The 19956-nt window shown below is 39.3% G+C and overlaps 1 protein-coding gene across 4 annotated transcripts in view; it reads left to right on the forward strand.

Annotated features, from left to right (window-relative positions):
* VPS13C (vacuolar protein sorting 13 homolog C) overlaps positions 1 to 19956 on the forward strand; it is a 201604-nt gene that overhangs the window by 14561 nt on the left and 167087 nt on the right. For 2 of the 4 annotated variants that reach the window (XM_056130834.1, XM_056130836.1), the window contains exons 3-6: positions 593 to 635; positions 3432 to 3527; positions 4666 to 4767; positions 15309 to 15371. In XM_056130834.1, the coding sequence (XP_055986809.1) occupies positions 593 to 635; positions 3432 to 3527; positions 4666 to 4767; positions 15309 to 15371 (304 nt within the window). The remainder of the gene's footprint in view (positions 1 to 592; positions 636 to 3431; positions 3528 to 4665; positions 4768 to 15308; positions 15372 to 19956) is intronic. The other 2 variants (XM_056130835.1, XM_056130837.1) reach the window with 1 other exon arrangement.

Consider the following 19956-nt stretch of genomic DNA (forward strand, 5'->3'; position numbering starts at 1 on the left):
TAGTATTACATGAATTTAAAATGTTACTTCAATTTACTGATGTTTTAGAATATGGGTAAGTAAAATTTTATTATGCTCAATACTTGTTAGTAACTAAAGTGAATATTAATTTGGTAAATATCTTGGGAATCTGCCAATTCTTTTGAGATTGTTTTCCGTATTCATACACTAAGTCTTTTCTTTGAGAGATAATTGTTTATTGTTTTGTCTCTTGTTTTGTAAAAAACTTTCTTTTCCTATTCTAGTAATTCAGAGAAGCAAACTGTTACTTTATAGATTAAGATATTTCTACCCAGTTTGTTTTGGGCTCATTAAATTAAGTAGTTGGTTTACGCAGTTACTTTCTCTGACTACAAACCCTTTCCCCAGTTATTCCTACCTGTAATTTTGCTTCTTTTGTGACTTCATTATTAAAATATTTAACTTAATTTTCAAAAATTTCCTTGGTCTTTTGAGTTACCCAAGTAAAGGAAATTTGTTTATGTTTTTCATTGTAATGGTTGTGTATTTGAATTATAAGAATGTGATTTTCGGGGGGGTATTAAATTATTATATCTGAAATGTTCTTTATATGTTTTTATTCCTTTTGAAGAGTGAATTGGATGTTCCTTTTAAAGTCAAGGCTGGCCAAATTGGTAAGTACTTCATTTTCCATTTGAGTTATTCCAGGTCCTTCTAGTTTCTCTCTCCTCTTCCCCCCTCCTTTATTTAATTTTAATCCTTTGCTTTAGCTTGAGCAAAGATGTTAGTTGTTCTTAGCTTATGCTGATCAGAACTTTTATTAGAGTTCTGATCTGATGTGTTTTCCCATGCTGCATCATTGAAGTGTTTGTCAGAAGGGTAGAGAATTACCTCTAAAACTGAAGGGCATTTGAACTGCTTTCTTAGATCTAGACTAGAGCATCCCTGACTGCTGACTGTCCCGTGTTCAGTCTGTTTCATGAAATCTTATGCTGCGTGAGGTGGAAGCTTCATAGCTTTGTAGGCTCACTGTGCCAAATTCCATATGGTCCCCCAGCTGCATGCTAACTGAAATCCTAGAGTGAAGTCACAGACATTCATTGTTTTATTCCTGAGACAGTCCTGGGCATGCACTGGGTACAAGACTTTGCAAGGAGCCACATGAAAGACAAAATGAGTATGACCCTTCATGGAAGTTAGGAGATTAGGGCTTAGAGTTGAAATCACTTTTTCAGTCTTGGATGAATTCTAGAGATTAAAAAATTTTACATTATTCATTATTGTTATTGTACCTAGATTTTTATTTGGAAGAGGATTTTAATAGATTAGAAATGTTCCCTCTTTGTTTTTTTTTCTTTTTTTTTTAGTGCTATAAAGGGGTCCAGAGTGATAGTCTAGTGGGTAGGGCATTGGCCCTGAATGTGGCTGACCAGGGTTCAATCCCCAGCATTCCATATGGTTCCACAAGGACTGCTGGAAGTAATTCACTGCCAAGAGTCATTCCTGAGTGTAGAGCCAGGAGTACTCCCTGAGCATTGGTGGGTATGACTCAAAAAAAAAAAAAAAAGAAAAAAGTAAAGTACTATAAGAAAATACAAAATACAAAATTCAGTGCTGCTCATTGAATTATGATGTCTCTTTAGATAGATGGATGAAAACACATATCCCTTTTGTTTATTCCCTTTTTTGTTTCAGAGCATAATATTGTTAAATTTCTCCTTAGGTTAAAATATTATGCTTCAACTACTGGGTCAGTGTGGCTAGGTAATCCCAAGGATATTTTTGGTTTTCTAAGAAGAGATGGTCATATTTGGGGGTACTCCTGGGTTATCTTTAGTAATTTCTTGATATGTAAAATGAAGTCTTTTGCATGTATAGGAAGAGAATGAAGTAGTATAACAGAAAAGAAAATTAGGGAATAGGTGTATGTTAAAGGGATGTTCTTCCTTTTGAGTCTTAATATGCACCCAAGAGTAATCAGATATGTGTCGCATATATCATATATTTACATACACTGTAGGAATGATTATAACTGTGGGTGATATGTCCTAAAATCTTCAGACATAGAGGTGACCCACAAGTGTGCACGTGTTACTTCTAAACTGCCTTGAGACCATTATGAAACTCAGCGGTTTACAAGCTGAACAAAAAATAATTTTAAAAGTAGAAACAATTTGAGATTTATAATCCTGAAAAGAGAATTTCAGATAAAAATGCCTTGCCTGTATAAGCATCGTGGTTAATCAGAAAATCTAATTTGTATTTCATTATGTTATTTTCCCTTCAGCTTGTGTAGTATTTAACATTTCTTTGAAGCGGGAGCACTTTTTTTGTAAAAGTATCCATGATTCTAATAGTGTGGGTAGTTTATGGTCATTTGCATGCTCACATATCTTTAGAATCTATTCCTGAGACTATTGATCTGCAGTGCTGAGAGATTTATAGCTTCATTGGGTGGTTAATTCTAACAGGCATTTCATTTTGGAATATGGAAATGTTTGGGGGTACTAGTGGTTTGAATGGAATAGCTCTGGCAAAGTTGAAGGCAGATTAGCACATTGGCTAATCTGGCAAGAGATTAGCCAATGTCCTAATCTGGTAAGACCTGGCAAGAGGGCACGCTGGAGGTTAGGAAAAACATTGAGACAGAAATGGAAAGGTGTCAAGGAAAGGTTCTGCATCTACCAGCATCTAGAAGCTCGTATACCCTCTTGGTGTTCTCTTTCCTGTTCTGTGTAGTCTTTCCCCAAACCCTAGACTCAATTGCATGCCTTTTTGGGCCATAGTTCCTCTGTTACGGGCGAAAAGGTTTTGCAGCCTACTCTCGGAAGGAGCTGACATAAATACCATTATTTTAAAAAGGCAAAATGTGTTTTGCCTCTCTCAATGGGTGTTTGGATTGTGATGGGCCCAACTGCCTGTGTAACTCATAGTAGTAATCATAAGCCCCAGTACCTCCCCGCCCTTTCCTAATCATAGCTCTTGGCCAGGTTCAGCTCCGTGGGTGCTTTTTGTGTTGCTGCTATGGGGCCTGAAAGGAAAGTGTGTGGTTGAGTAATGGGTGTGAGTCATCGGTGCGAACACACAGACTGTCAGCGGTGGGATAGTGGAGTCCCACCTTTCATCATTCTCATTGACCACCAGAATGGACTTGAGCAATTAGTTTTTCTACTGTGAGACTGAGTTTCCCTTTTGTCAAAATTGAAATAATAGTCACTTCAGTCATTTTTTCTATAGCCTTGAAATATTAAATTCAGTTTAATAAACTTCCAAAAGTTTGCACAGTACAATATACAATGTAAGCATTCACTTCTAACAGTAAATATGGAAAAGCATTTTGTGAGCTCCAGAGTTAGGAGCTGTTTTTGTTTAAGTAGCAGACTTACCATGCACATGAAGGGTTTTTTTTTTTTTTACATGGACGATGAGGAAGTGTATCTTCTTGAACTGTTCAAATTCTGTTGCTGTAGATAAGTTAACGCTGAAGATTCCTTGGAAGAACCTCTATGGAGAAGCCGTTGTTGCCACTCTGGAGGGTTTATACCTGCTTGTTGTCCCTGGAGCAAGTATGTTATTTTGTGTTATAAACATTCATGGGCTCATGGTGAAATTAAGTTGTTACCTGGGTTTAGTATCTTAAGCATAGTTTTAATGTTCATATTTTTGCTTTATCATTTTAATCATATGCATGCTTAAGTTGATGTAACATTTCTTACATTGTACATGCAAGATGGAGCTTTTTTCTTTTTTATGTTTGGGTCACACCCTGCTACGCTCAGGGATCACTCCTGGTGGGGCTCGGGGGACCATACGGGATACTGGGCTGGAACCCGGGCCCGCCGTGTGCAAGGCAAAGTGCCCTACCTGCTGTACTGTCTCTCCAGCCCAGGAGCTATTTCTTTGTTTAATTATGTGCTTCAGTGTATTTGATCATTGCCACTGATAGTGAGAGTTCTGAGACTGCCCACTGGCTGCCCGCTGACTTCTGCTGTCAGAACACTGTCCCGCTACCTTGCTTATTCTTTCCTGCCACTTCTTTCGCACACTTTACCAGGAATAAGCTTACTAGATAATAAGGGTAGATGGATTTTGTGATTTGTTGTTATGTGCTTCTTAGTTATTTTATGAACATATCTTTATTAATATGAGTATTAGAGGTTACATTTTTCAGATAGTTTCTCAAAACAGTACCCCTCAGAGATGAGAACTAGGCCTATTTGGACACATTTTTTGCTTTCCCTCTCCTTCTCCCCATTGCATTTGCATCACCTGCTTTGTTTTTATGATCATCCCTTCTTTTCTTTTTCATTTTGTATTTGTTTTTCACCACGTGCGTGCATTGCAGTGCTTGGGTACTCCTGACTGTGCTTCAGGGTCACTCCTCGGGGGACTGTGGGGTGCTGGGGATTGAACCTGGGCTCCCTGCATACAAAACCTGTGCTCAGCCCACTGAACTTTCTCTTCACCCCCTACTTTTCTTTCAATTACTTTTCTTCTCTCCCTCTTTTATATAAGCTCTGAAAGTAAGTTAAAATTATTTATGTTTAAACTTTTGTAATTCAAATTGCTGCTGGCTTTTGGCTTACCAAGAATTGCGTTACACTACACGGACACAAACATACACACAGTCACAATAAGCTGAATTTTCCTATTTTTTATTAGTTTCATCTCTTTACATGTGAATTGACTATATATTCTTCTTAGGTATTAAATATGATCCTGAGAAAGAAGAAAAATCCTTGCAAGACATTAAGCAAAAAGAGTTATCCCGAATTGAAGAAGCCCTTCAAAAAGCAGCAGAGAAAGGTAGAGTAAATGTGTCTTATTTATGCATTTTTGTATTTGGTTGTAGGGGCTACACCTGTGGTGCTCGAGGCATAGTCCTGACTCTGTGCACAGGAGTGAGCTGTGGCAGTGCTCAGGGGACCACAGGTGGTGCTGGGAATTCCGAGCTGGAGTGTGGTTTGTGTGGCCACATGCCAGACAGATGTCTTACTCCTATACACTCTGTCTTTGGCCATAAGAGAGGTAACTTTATTTTGTTTAAAAATAGATACAATCTTAAGATTTTAGAAATATTGAATGCGTCATTGAGAGGGTGCTTTCTTTAGCCTTCATGTGCTGTGGTCCCAATCTTAACATCCTATCTGAAGGTTTTGCTTATAAATATTTTCATGATGTACACTTTTGATTCATAGCCCTTTACTGGTTTCATTCCCCGTTCCCCACCTGTTTTTTTTTTTTGAGTCACACCCAGTGGTGCTCAGGGATGACTCCCTGCTTACTGCTGGGGAATCACTCCTGGAGGTGCTTGGAGGACCATGTGTGCTGGAGAAGAACCTGTGCCCCAGCCCTTTGGACTGTTTGCTATCTGTCTGTCTCTGTCTGTCTCTGTCTCTCTCTCTCTCTCTTTCTCTCTCTCTCTCTCGCTTACTCTCCCATGTTTTTTTGTTAGTTGAGGGGTCTGTACCTGGTAGTTGTGCTGCTGAAGGTCATGGCAGTGCTTGGAGACCACCAGGACCATTTTGGTGGTGCTTGGGGGACACCTGAGCCACTTTTGATGATGCTCTGGGCCTTAAAGCAGTGCTGGGCTTGAACGCCAGGCCTCACTCCTGTGAAGCTGTCCTGCTCCATTCAGTTGCGCCTCACATGCTGATTTCTTCACTTCCTAGCCAGCAGTTTACAAGCTAACAAGACCCCACCGACTTCATAGGTTCCTGCTGGCCTGCTTGTGCTTATAAGCAGTTCACTGTGACTTGGCGTTTCCACGTGTGTGTTTCACAGACAGGGAGGTCCAAAGCGTTAACATAGTCCAGTATGGTTTCAAAGAAATGACACTAATTTTCTGACAGTCAAGCTTTCTAATATGTTGGATATTTCAACAAATTTGGTTATTCAGATTTTGACCTTTTGAACATCCTGAGTTTGATTAATTATTAAAAGTAAACCTGGTGATGTTTATGGAAACTGGTGATGTTTATGGTTTATGAAACAAGAATAAAAGATAAAATGAAAAAGAGTATCATGAGGAATTCTAGAATTTTTTTCGAACTTTTAGTTTGTTTTTCTCTTTCAAGTCAAATTATACCCTGAGAATTATCAACTTTTTACTTGACTTTGATATAGTAGCTTCTTATATGTTTGGTGACTTCTATATACATTTTTGTGATGAAAGATGATACCAGAAATGCTAAAACATATTTCTGTTTGGTCTCTTTTAAAAGGTGTGGCAATATCAAGTGAAAAATGATAAACTATATTAATAAATAATCAGATTTCTTTTTCTAAGATCAAGCTGCTAACATTTTAATTGAATCAATGAGATATTTCTTTTAAAAATCTTTATTAGAAAAATTTTTAATGAATGATTCTAATTATTTTCTCTTTTATGTAGAACAAACCCCTCTTTTATCCCATTTCTCTTTTATGTACATATTTACAAAACAATTGCTAAAATATCTAAAATATAGAGTCTTTAAAAATAGAAGAAAATTGAAAAAGTCTGAACTCTTATTATTTTGATACTTAAGCATATTTTATCTTTCTGCTGAAGTTTGAGAATCTGTGTTTCTATCAATTTTTTTTATTATTCTAATGTGCCAAGTACAGCAAGATGAGAATGATTTATTTTATAACAACTTAGTGAGATTTTTAAAAAAATTTACTTTGGTTTATTAGAACATGGAGAACAAATATTATAAATGAGAAGCAAAGCCTGGAGAGCACTAGAATTTTTTTCTTTCTGAAATTGTTCAGATTAAATTTTTTTTTCTTTTTGGGTCACACCCAGTGATGGCCTGGTTCTACACTCAGGAATTACTCTTTGCAGTGCTTGAGGGACCATATGAAATGCCAGGAATTGTATCCGGGTCAGCTGCATGCAAGGCAAATGCCCTACCTGCTATCCTGTCACTTCGAATCTTAAATTTATTTGTCTAACACACATTTTAATTACATATATTTATTATTTATATCCTGCCATATACTTAGATTCATTGGTATAGCATCATTATAAAATTAAAATTCATTTATAGTTTCCTTTTTGAGAAAACAAACCCCTAACTTCTGTTGTTGTTTTGATTGTATATAGTTGCTTGTTTAAAGAATATTTCTGGGGGCTGGAGCAATAGCACAGCGGGTGGGGTGTTTGCCTTGCACGCAGCCAACATGGCCGACCCAGGTTTGATTCCCAGCATCCCATATGGTCCCCGGAGCACTGCCAGGAGTCATTCCTGAGTGCATGAGCCAGGAGTAACCTCTGAGCATTGCTGGGTGTGACCCAAAAAGCAAAAAAAAAAAAAAAAAAAAAGAATATTTTTGTATTTCCAGTGATGTATAGAAAGGGTATGCTAACAGTTCCAGTTTTAACAGTTGACAATTTAATTAGTAAAATGGTAACATGCTCTGTACCTTATATCGAAGCCCATGACATTTTAGTGCTGAATATTCAATGCTTAGAGCATTGATATTTGGGTTTGGCAGAGAGGCTGGTAAGAATCAATTGGCGTATCTTTAGGGGACAAATATTTGTAGCAGGAATTTTATGTGAATAAGAATCTTAGCTCACGTAATATTGGTTAATTACATTACAGCCTTTTGGATGAGAAAATTCAAATTTTGGGGGACAGAACTAAAATTCACAAGTGAAACTCAGTTTTAAATTGTGATGTTAGATTTATCAGAAAAAGGTTGTGAATAGAGATGAATTCAGGAATTAGTAACTATGTTGGTAAAGATTGTTTTGCCTGATTGTCAAGAAGTATTCTCTTTAATTATCTTGACTGTATATACATGTTTTTCTAGTTTCTATGAATGAATCATATCATCGTGCATTATTATATGCATGAATCATTGGCATTTTACCTTTATTAATTTATAATTATTACTTGATCACCTTACTTTTATTATCCAGACTTACTATTTTCCCACTTATTTATTTTATTTTTGTTTTGTTTTTTTGGGCCATACCCAGTGGTGCTCAGGGCTTAATCTGTGCTCAGAGATTGCTTCTGCTATCCAGAGTGGGTGAGGGTGGGGTGACCCTGTGTGGTTCCAGGGATCCAATCAGGATTGGCAGAACACAGGGCAAGTGGCTCCCTGTGTCCTCCCTCTCTGACCTCTTTCCCACTATTCCTTGATTTTAAAACATAAAAGCATGTATGTATGTGCATGTTAGGGACTCAGAAAGGTAAGGACCTCTCTGTACGCAACTGTAGTTGACAGCAAAAGTGAGAATAAAGTCCTCAGATTGACGTGCTTTCAGTATTTTCACTGAATTTTTCTCATCTCACCAACTGTCACGCAAGAGATGTGAATGTCCCAAAGGGAAAAAAAATAGAGAATTGAAATCACACCTGAGTCAGCGTGATCATAAAAATGGTCATCTGGCTCCTCTGCAGGCTCTTCAGGGAGCCGGGGAGCACCCCATGTGTGCTGGGCCCCCACCCCGGGCAGCCAGAGGAGACTTTGGGGAACACCTGCCCGAGTTAGGCTGGACCTCCTACCCACCCCTTCAGGGCACTCCTACCTCTGCGGATCCCTAGGTCAGCCTTCCCTGGGACCAGCTGGGGAAGTGGCTTCCACATAGGGGCATGGCCTTCTCAAAAGTGGGCGTGGCCTTCTCCTAGGCGGGCAGCAGTTACATTTCCCAATCTCAGCACTCTGACTCACATCCCATCCTTTATCACCTAATTCCGTGGAAAAAATCCTGACTGCCTCAACTATAGCACAACAATAATCCATTGGCATACTCCAATTCTAACAAAAGACCAGTACGCAAGAAGCTGTACAAGCCCAATATTAAAGAGCACCTGCTCCAACACTTCACTAGATGCCCGTCATAAGCTACAGAATAATGCCTGAGAGGAAGGTCAGACTGTAGAAAGGGAGAAGGGTGATCACCATCAACCGACTTTATTCAGAATCATTTCCCACGATAAGAGGGAACAGTGCTAGTGAATTTCAAGGTTTTACCTCTAGACAACCACAACAGCATGAAGAAGCATCGCAAATATCCACTATATGGAGAGGATGAAGAAATGAGTCCCGAATTCTCAACTGGGGTTATCCACAAATATGTTCTCTCCAGTAAAGAATTCCGAGATGAAATGCTGAGGATGTTCAAGGAACTACTCAAAGAATCAATGGGAGAGATATCCAGAAAATTAAAGGAAGAAATGAAAGAAAAAGTGGAATGTATAGTCGAGAAAATACAGGAAGAAATGAGAGCAGAAATAAAAAAGCTACAAAAAGAAGTGTCACAAATAAAGGATTCCTGTAGACGAAATTAAAAACTCAGTGGGTGCCCTCAGTAGTAGAATGAATTCAGCTGAAGACAGGATCAGTGAGCTTGAAGATGAGCATCAGAAATCATATAGGGAACAAAAAACAATGGGAAAAAAACTCAAAATAGCTCTAAGGAGAATCAGAGACCTAGCAGATGATGCCAAGAGAAACAACATTAGAATCATCGGAGTACCAGAAAAACAGGGAGGCAACCCCAATGAAAAAGCCACAGTCAAAGAAATCATTGCTGAAAAGTTCCCAGAGTTAAAGAATGCAGACATCTATATCCAAGGAGCCAGAAGGGTGGCAGCTAAAAGAGACCCTAATAAAAACATTCCAAGTCATATCATAGTCAGAACGATTGATGCTGTGGAGAAAGACACACTACTACAAGCAGCAAAGTCAAAGAAAGAAATACATACAAAGGAGCACTCTTTAGATTCACAGGATTCACAGCAGACCTATCAGAGGAAACCCTACAAGCCTGAAGAAAGTGGTGGGATATAGAGAAAAAATTCAGTGAAATGAACGTCTCCCCAAGAATACTTTATCCAGCTAAACTGTCACTCAAATTCGATGGAACAATACACCATTTTGTAGATAAACAGCAGCTCAGGAACTTCATAGACTCAAAACCAAATCTAAAAGAAGGATTAAGGGGCTCCTGTAAGATAAGAAGGAAAACACTTAATAAACACAACCAACCCCTACAGAAAGATGGCACAAAACCCCATGACAATAATCTCTCTCAATGTGAATGGTCTAATGCACCAATCAAGAGACACAGAGTGGCAAAATGGATCCAGAAATTGAAATCAACATTCTACTGTTTACAAGAAACTCATCTGAACAGTCAGAGCAAATACAGAATCAAAGTTAAAGGATGGAAAACAATCCTGCAAGCAAACAGCTCCCTCAAAATGCTTGTGTGGCCATACTGTTATCCGACAACATAGATTTCAGGTTGAAAAAGATTAAAAGGGACAGCAAAGGTCATTTTCTATTTATCAAGGAATACGTACAACAGGAAGATATCATACTCTTAAATGTATGTACACCTAATGAGGAACCAGCTAAATACTTAAAACAACTGCAACTGCTAACAGATTTTAAGGAGGAATTGCTAGCTACACAATAGTAGTTGGAGACTTCAACATTGCCTTATCACTTCTGGATAGATCAACAAGAACAAAACTTAGCAAGGAAACATTGGCTTTGAAGGAAGAAATAGAAGAAAGAGGACTAATAGACCTATACAGGGCTTTACACTCTAAAAAGAAAGAATACACATTCTTCTCCAGTGCACACGGAACATTTTCCAAAAAAGACCACATAATAGGCCGCAAAACATACCTCAATAGAATCAAGAAGATAGAAGTTGTATCAACAATCTTTTCAGACCATGATGTGCTGAAGATAGAAGTGAATCACACAAAGACACCGGAAAACAAATCAAACACCTGGACATTAAACAACTCAATGTTTAACAATGAGTGGGCCAGAAATGGTCAAGCACAAAATCAAAAGATACCTGGAAACAAATGATAATGAAGACTTGAGCTATCAGAACCTATCAGACGCAGCTGAAATTGTGCTAAGATGAAAATTTATAGCGTTGTAAGCATTCCTAAGGAAGGAAGAAAGGGCCTACATAGATAACCTAATCTCACAGCTCAAGATCTTAGAAAAAGACCAACAAAAGGAACCCAAATTTTGCCGAAGGAAAGAAATAATAAAACTTAGAGCAGAAATTAACTACATGGAAACCCAAAAAGCAGTCTGAAAGGTCAATGAAACCAAGAGCTGGTTCTTTGAGAAAATAAACAAGATTGCTAAACCACTAGCAAGACTCACAAGAAAGAGAGAGAACCCTAATAAAACGAATCAGTAATGAAAAAGGGGACATCACAATAGAAACCAGTGAAATTCAAAAGATTATCAGAGACTACTTTGAGAGTCTGTATGCCACAAAACAAGAGAACCTAGAAGAAATGGATAAATTCCTGGATTCCTATAATCTCTCAAGATTCAACCAAGAAGACTTGGAATACTTGAATAGATCCATTCATATCGAGGAAATTGAAGCGGTAATCAAAAGTCTTCCCAAAAGCAAAAGCCCAGGCCCAGACGGATTCACTAGTGAATTCTTCCAAACATTTAAAGAAGACTTTTTGCCAGCTCTCCTCAAGCTTTTCCAGGAAATTGAAAAAACAGGAACTCTCCCAAACAGCTTCTATGAGGCATGTATCTCTTTAATACCAAAAGTAAATAAAGACACCACCAACAAAGAAAACTATAGGCCAGTATCCCTGATGAGCATGAATGCGAAGATCCTCAACAAAATATTAGCAAATAGAATCCAACAACTCATCAAAAAAATCATACTCCATGACCAAGTGGGATTCATCCTGTGGATGCAAGGATGGTTTAACATTTGGAAATCAATCAACATAGTCCATCATATCAGCAAAAGTAAAGACAAAAACCATATGATCATATCAATAGATGCAGAGAAAGCGTTTGACAAGATACAGCACCCGTTTATGATGAAAACTCTTACCAAAATGGGTTTTGAAGGAACTTTCCTCAAGATAGTCAAAGCCATCTATGACAAACCCATGGCAAGCATTATCCTCAATGGGGACAAACTAAGGGCCTTTCCTCTAAGATCAGGGACAAGACAAGGATGCCCACTATCACCACTTCTGTTCAATATAGTATTGGAAGTACTTGCAATAGCAATTAGGCAAGAAAAAGACATTAAAGGCATCCAGATAGGAAAGGAAGAAATTAAGCTTTCACTGTTTGCAGATGATATGATACTATATCACGAGAACCCTAAACCCTCTACCAAGAAACTCCTAGAAACAATAGACTTGTGCAGTAAAGTTGCAGGCTATAAAATTAATGTCCAAAAATCCATGGCCTTCCTATACACAAATAATGAGACAGAAGAAAGTGACAGGAAAAAAAACAATCCGTTCACAGTCGTGCTCCAGAAAATCAAATACCTTGGAATCAGCCTAACTAAAGAGGTAAAGGACCTCTACAGTGAAAAGTACAAAATGCTACTCCATGAAATAAAAGAGGACACGAGGAAATGGAAACAAAAATGGTCATCTGATAATTTTTTCCTTTTGCTTTTTCTTAGTGACTTAATTTTCCTGAACAGCTATTATAAAGTAAAGGGAAGATTCAATTCTTAGTGAGGCTAAAAGGTTGCTCAGTGCCACAGGGTCTGAATGTTAATTTAATTGAGGCAATATGCAAACAGCCTTCAAAGTCAAATCATTTGTCCAAAAGACTCGTGAAATGTCAGTCCCCTTATTATGTTACTTATTAAGGGACTTGTTGTTTGAGAAGTAGTAAATATTTTTCCAGTAGTATCTACTTTATACTTTGTAAGACATCATCTGGAATATTCTAATGTGGTATTCCAAGAGCTTACATCTGGGGCCAGACTGATAGTACAATGGGTAGGCCAGGGTCTTGTATGTCCCTTGACCCACCATGAGTGCTCTTTGAGCTCAGAGGCAGGAGTAAGTGCTGAGCACGGCTGACTGTGTCCAAAAAGCAAAACAAACAAAAAACAAAAACCCAAACAAAAACTCCAAAGAGTTTACTTCATTTACCATTCCCTTACTGAAATTGCCCTCCCTGTTTTTTCATGACATAGTATATATAAAATATATATAATGGGTTATGGGTTATATGTGTGTATACGTATATATATAAAATGCATGAAATATATCATGTCGCGGCTGCGCGACATCTTATTATGACATCTCATTCCTACTTTGACAAACTGGCAGGCTACCGAATGTAGCCTGCCTACATGGCAGAGTCTGGCAAACTCCCCGTGGCGTATCCATTATGCCAAATACCAGTAACAGTGATGGGTCTCATTCTCCTAAAAGAGCCTTGAATATAACCTCAGGGCCAGGATGAAGGAGACGTTACTGGGGCCTGCTCGAGGCAATCGACGAATAACAGGATGATCTGTGATCTGTGATCTGTGATATATATATATATATTTAAAATATTTTTGTGATTCTAGGGATTAAACCCATCTCTCCTGCACGGAAGGGCTTGCTCTTTACCACTGAGCCACATCTCTGCCTTTTTATGTCATAGTTTTTGCCAGCTACTAGTCAACATTTACATTACTATGACAATGCAGTTGTTTTTTACTGCATAGGTCAAATGATGTGCTATGATTATATTTACTTTCTTATGCAGCATTTTGTTTGTTTTGAATTTATAAATACTTTTTTATTTGCTTCATTTTTCAGGCAAACCTGCTCTTAATTCTCTTCCTGTGCTACCTAAAATCTATTTATGACTACCGGTGTTATTTCCTATTTGTGTAGACCCAGGCATTGGTTCTCTCTGCTGTCCACACTTAAATCCTGGTACAGGGTTGGCATCATAGGATTGGTCTTTATTGCGTCCCTTGGCTTTTTTTTGTTGTTGTTGTATGCTGTTGTTAGCTTGCTCTCTGGTTTTGCTAGAGCTTATCTAATGTCTTCTTATTAAAGTTTGCATTTGACACAACTAAAACAATATTTTAAGGTTTTGAGCCTTTTTTAATTTATAGCTCTCACTCTTGTTTGATTTGGAATAGAATGTCAGCTTTAAAGCCAGCATTTTGAAGGAAATACACTCTATTTTCCTGATGCTTCTAAGAAACCCGATGCCAATCTCCTCTACAGACATTTTTTTGGAACACAAAAATGAGGAAATCCCTGCCCTGCATTGCCTAATGCATTGCACTTAGCTGGGAGGAGAAATCTGTGTCATCATAAAGCAGAGAGTCTCTCCCAGCCATGGAAGTGAGACTGAGCACTGTGGGGGCTCAGAAGGGAATGTAGAGCCGGAGCCACAGGAGAGGGCGTGGGCGTAGGAGGGTCCAAGAGAGTGCAGCTGGACATCAGTTGGAAATTGAGTTTAGAGCAATTGCAAGAGATTTGAATGCCATGATGATGATGATGGGCGTAGCTAATATTTATAAAACACTTCTGTTTGCCACTCAACAAATGCTTCTGCAGTTGGTTCACTTATCTGTTAAAATTCTTTGATGTTGGTTCTGTTGCATTGTTGCCATTTTACAGTTTAGAAACCTGGAGGTTGAATAAATTCTCCTGCATCAGGTAGTAAATAATCTGGAATTTGAGTCCACTTTGGTTCTGAACCCTTGGTTTATCCTCTGCTACAATGAACTTTAATCTGTAGCTCCTGGGAAAGGCAGTACATTTCCTCTCTCTCTTTCTTAAAAATCTAAGACATGACCTAATAAGAGCAGTATTTGGAGAGATTGAAACTGGAGTGATGTTTAAGCTGGATTTGGACCCAGAGCAGGTGGTCTTGTCATCATAAATGGGTAGAAGGGGTTCAGAGAGTGTACATGGAATGTGTATAGATCTCATTAAAGCAAAAATTCTGATATTGAAGCTGCCTTTAAAATCCATGTAAATATTACAGCTACATTTTATTTTGAGAATGGACACAATTTTAAAAATGGGCAATGTGGTGGAGAAGAGAATCTGAATTTACTGACTTTGCTTTGTTTAAAAATTTGTTTAAAAATTCAGTGAGACATTAGCTGTACTTGATACTTGCCTGCCTTGCATAATTTAAAATTACCGCTGAATGTCCAGTTATAATGTGATCTTCTCTACAGAGCTGATCTTTCATGGCAGGGGGACGGAGCAGGGCATGGAGGGGGACCAGGGGACATGGTGGAGGGAAGAGGACACTGGCGGAAAGCGTGGGGTTAGGATGTTGTGTGCAGAAACCCTATCACTGACAATACTGTTAATTACAGTGGATCTAATACAATTAAAAACAAAAGAAAAACATCAGCTGCAAAGAATTTTTATTTCGTATTTTGAAGATAAGGTGGCCTACAGGTTGAAAGAATGAAATGGTGTCACTGCGGATATTGTAATGAATGTGTTGGTGTCACTGAACTTGTCCTGATGCCTCACTCTTTGAGTTGAGATTATTTTTATATGTGAAATTTAATGTTTTGCACTTCGGTTACTGCTGCCGTGCGGATGCAGGCGCACAGTCAGGGGAGTTCATATACGGCTTGGAGAGCTTTGTTTACAAGGACGTTAAGCCTGGTGGGTATACACGCATGGTTCCTTCTATTCTGCTATTAAAAAAAAATCACATTATTGTCTATGCCTGTGCTTTTAGTGGAGTCTGTTTGATAACCAGCCTTATGTTATTTAAGAAAATATGGAAATGTAATTCGTGCTTTCTCCCCACCCCACCATTTCCTTCCCTGCTTCCCCCTTCTGTGGTCATTTTCTCATTCACTCCTGCATGTCACCCTTGTGTGGCATGCACTATGCCAGGTGTCCTGTGTTCGTGGGGTGAAGCAAGTATTCAGCAGGTCAGACAAGCACACTCTGTCCTTGGGAGGCTGATAGCCTGATAGCCAGTCCCCCCCTCACACACACCCACTCTGTGAACTTTAGGTCTGAGGATAGTAGTTTGTCAGTGAAGCCCTTTCTCTTCCTGGCAGTGGCTTTCAGCTTAGAGGAGGATGAGAGGAAGATCCTTTCTCCAGGGGTGAGACTTTCCCCCTCAGTGTAGGTGCTCCTCGGGCTTCCTCTTCACATCCTCCCTCCTGATTCCCACAGCCCAGTGGAGACTCCCATCCTCTGTGACCTATTCAAATATAAGCTGTGCAAAAGACACAGTTGAAGCTTTAAGGTTTGTAATATAATTCTGTTGTATCCTGCAGAGTAGTCTGCCAAGTACATTAAAATAGTAATTTGTAATGGTTTAAAAACAGTTTTATCTATCAAGCATTATTTTCTGTAACATTTTAGGAACTTGTTGCAATAATGTGGTCATACTTGCCCTTTATTTGGATTAAACAGCAAAGCCTGATCTGTTACCTCCAAACTTAAACTAGCTTCATAAGAAGGGAATTGCTTGTTTTGACAAAGTTTTCTTGAGAAAAACATTCTGCTTTACAGCCCTGTGGTTTTCTCGTGTAATGCTTTGCCACACCCACTGTCACATGACAAGTCATGGCCTGTCACCCATCCGTTGATGCCTCTCCCCCTCCCACTTGCACCTCCTCTGGTGATCCCCACTTTGTTTTATCTGCTTGGTTTTTCTATCATGCTACAGAAGAGTGAAATAATACACAGTTCTTACTTCTCCTGCTGATTGGCTGCACTGGGCCAACCTCCCTGATGCTTCTTCCATACTTGCAGATGGGACGGTTCCATGGTCTTGTTTTTGTGACAGAGTAGATTGCTGTTGGGTGTAGAACCATTGTCTTCTTTATCCAGCTGCAGTGGAAGAACTCTGCACCTAGAAGCAAGCATCTTCCGTGACAGTTTAGTTGTGGAAGAAGAAATCCCAACAGCACATTTCACAGCACCATGTGCTCAATCACTCTGGCAGAACTCTTCCTTCACCAATCTGCTCTGTCACTATGGGACTGTGGCCATTCACCTTCTGGCTCCTTTGTTGGACGTAGAGCCTGGAGGCAGTCATGGATAACCGTTCAGTTCTGTAGTTATCAGTTAGTGGCAGCACATTCTGATCCTGCTCTGAGCGATTTGTTTCCAAGGTACAGATTCCATGGCCCACTCCCATCCCACAAACTCCTGGGCAGCACCTCAGCAACACCATGAAATGCCATCAGATGGCATTCTGTGGAAAGGAAAACCCACTTGGTTTCTGAATTCCCACTGTCCCAAGGCTGCATTCGCCTGAGTAAAATGTGAGGCCCAGAATGTGGGCAATTCTGAACAAGAAGAGTCAGTTTAGTTGGTTGGGTTTCCTACATTTGGCTGGCACTTAGTGTGTGCTTTTTGATGGTCTTGTCCTTTAGCTTCTCATTTGATGTCTCCTAAAAGTGGCTGTCAAGTGTGGCTCTCACAGAGTGACGCTGATTTTCATAAAACCACAAACACTGACCCTCACTGTTGCTGTCTGTGCTGCTGTTGCAGTGTGTGAGGGGGAAACTCCTGTGGCCTTTAAACCAGTTAGGTCAGTGGCGCCAGGGTATACTGGTGCTTGCACTGTTGATCCTTGCCAGCCTTCACAGTCAAACCCCAAATAAACTAAATGGGGAAGCAGGTTCTGCTCTGTTTGGCCTTGTTTGTGGTGCTGGGGACTGAACCAGGGCTTTTGTGACATGTGAAGCCTGTGCTCTGTTGTGAGCCCAATCCTGGTGGTAAAGCACCAGTCTTAAGAATGCCCTTCGGAAAGTAGGCAAGTTTAATTTTAATAAATTCTGGCGACTGAATTATCTTTAATTCTTTGGGTGGCAAACGGAAGTTTGCATAAAGTACTGAAGTAGGCTGTTCATCTCATGGGAAAATACTTGTGTAACTGTTTAAGTTGCCAGTTGAACTAATGACTCTTTTTTTTTATGGGAATCCATTGTTTGTTTAGACAGATGACAAACTGTATTTCAGATTTTGGTGTTTGCACAATAAAATATTGGCTAAAGCAACAGTGTTTGTTGCCAGAATAAAGTGTGAACTTTTGAGCAAAAAATGAGAATTTTGGAACTTTATTTGGCATCTTGAGCTTGACAGCATCTCAGTGAAGCTCCTTGTTTTCTTTCTGATGAAATTAGTGGGCGCTACTAAGAAAATATTTCTATTTTAAAAATACAAAATAACTCAATATGTGGGTCCCTGAATCATAATTCAGTAAGCTAACAATTTTGTTACCAGCACATAATAAAAATTTATTCAGGTGTAAAATAATTCGTTTAAGGGTAAGGGTTGATTGGGGCTGGAGAGATGGCTAGTCCAGGGGGTAGGGTGCTTGCCTTGGATACAGCTAATTTGGGTTTGATCCCCGGTACTCCATATGGTTCCCCAAGCTTGCCAGTAGTGCAGAGACAGGGTTAAGCCCTGAGCACAAATAAAAACCCTAGCAAAAAAAAAAAAAGATAAAGGCATAATGATCCATTTTATTCAGGTAAAAACAATTTCTGACAGAGTTTGAGATTTTAAGAGACAACTAAAGTTTCAGCATTTATTTATGGTATGGGAGAAGCAGGGCTGGAGCGATAGCACAGCGGGTAGGGCGTTTGCCTCGCACACAGCCAACATGGCCAACCCGAGTTCGATTCCTCCGCCCCTCTCGGAGAGCCCCCCGGCAAGCTACCGAGAGTATCTCGCCCGCATGGCAGAGCCCGGCAAGCAACCCGTGGCGTATTCGATATGCCAAACACAGTAACAACAAAGTCTCCAATGGAAACGTTACTGGGCCCACTCGAGCAAATTGATGAACAACTGGAGGACAGGACAGGACATGGGAGAAGCAATGAAAGTGTCCTTTCTTTTTCAATATCGTATCTCTAAATGAGATTTTCTGCATACACTTTAGTCAAAACAGAATAGCTCACTTTATTATGCCGGATTCAAAGGAAATTATAAGAATGTATACTCTCTCAGACTACACTTTTCTACTTCGAAAAGAGAATTATTTTTTTTATAATCGTATGTTATTTATGTTATCAGGTAATGGTTTATTTATTCCCGGTGAGTGAAACATTTTTCTGAATTCTCAGTTTTCATTTTAAAACTGCTTTAGAGTAAGAACTATGGCTTTTGACTAATGAGAAACTGGTCTGAATAACTTTGTTGCGTTCATATGAGATTTCAGATCTGTTTGGAATGATTTAATGTTTTTGTATCTTGAATTGAGATCAAAGACAGAACAAGGGACTAGAGGGCTATGAAGCTGGACAGGTTAAGGGGTCCGGTAAAGAGGCGTGTTATGTTGGAGCTGTTGTTAGATGGCTTGACCTGTCTCTATGGTCTGCCTGGATGGCGTTATCTCAAGGCTAGCCATGGTTTCTTTCTTGTGTTTTGTTTATTTCTTTGTTTTTTTTTGGGGGGGGGCACTCTTATTCTGGTTCTGCAGTCAGGGAAGATTTCTAGTGGACTTGAGGGACCATGTGGGGAGCTGGTGATTGAAGCCAGGTTGGCTGCATGCAAAGCATATGTCCTATTATTGCTCCTGCCCCATTTCTTGTGTCTTTTCAAATGCTATTGCTTTTGAGGGTGTATTATTTTTCTGAATGTTGGGTTTACAAATGAAAAATGTTCAGGCCAATAACAGAGGTACTAGACACAACCAGATTCTTTTTTGTATTTGTTGAACAGCTTTTTTCTGAAACTCCTTTTTAAAAAAAGTCTTATAGGCTCGGGTTTGCTTCTTGGGTTTCACCATGCGAGGAAGATTTGCTTAGCATATCAAGAAAAAACATTTAAAATTTCAAAGTAAATTTCATATGCATTTTTCCAAGCAGGCAAAACATTAGGGTTCTGAATTATAGAGTCTGATGAGGACTTTTGGAATCAATTGAATAACTCTGTCATGTGCATTTCAAATGGTAGGATAATTCCTGCCCTAAAGAAGAGTTCTATCTGTTGACAGGGCACTTGTGCAGCACTTAAATATTAAATATAGGGTCATCAATGCTTAATGGACATCTCTAAGCTTCAGGGGAAGTCAGCTTAGCTCTTCCTGGGTAGCTGTAAAGGGGCTTCACAAAGTCATGCTGAGTCTGGAATCTCGAAGTTCCTGATGGGTTTTCCTGATAATTAACCTCAAGGAGGGCCTTTCAGATGCAGAGAATGACACATTCAGAGACTTTTAAGTATTACAGAGCGATGCCTTGTTTTGGAAGGCTTGAGTTATGCTTTTCTGGAGTGC

This window comes from Sorex fumeus, unplaced genomic scaffold (assembly GCF_029834395.1).
Source record: "Sorex fumeus unplaced genomic scaffold, SorFum_2.1 ptg000081l, whole genome shotgun sequence".
NCBI classification, from domain to species: domain Eukaryota; kingdom Metazoa; phylum Chordata; class Mammalia; order Eulipotyphla; family Soricidae; genus Sorex; species Sorex fumeus.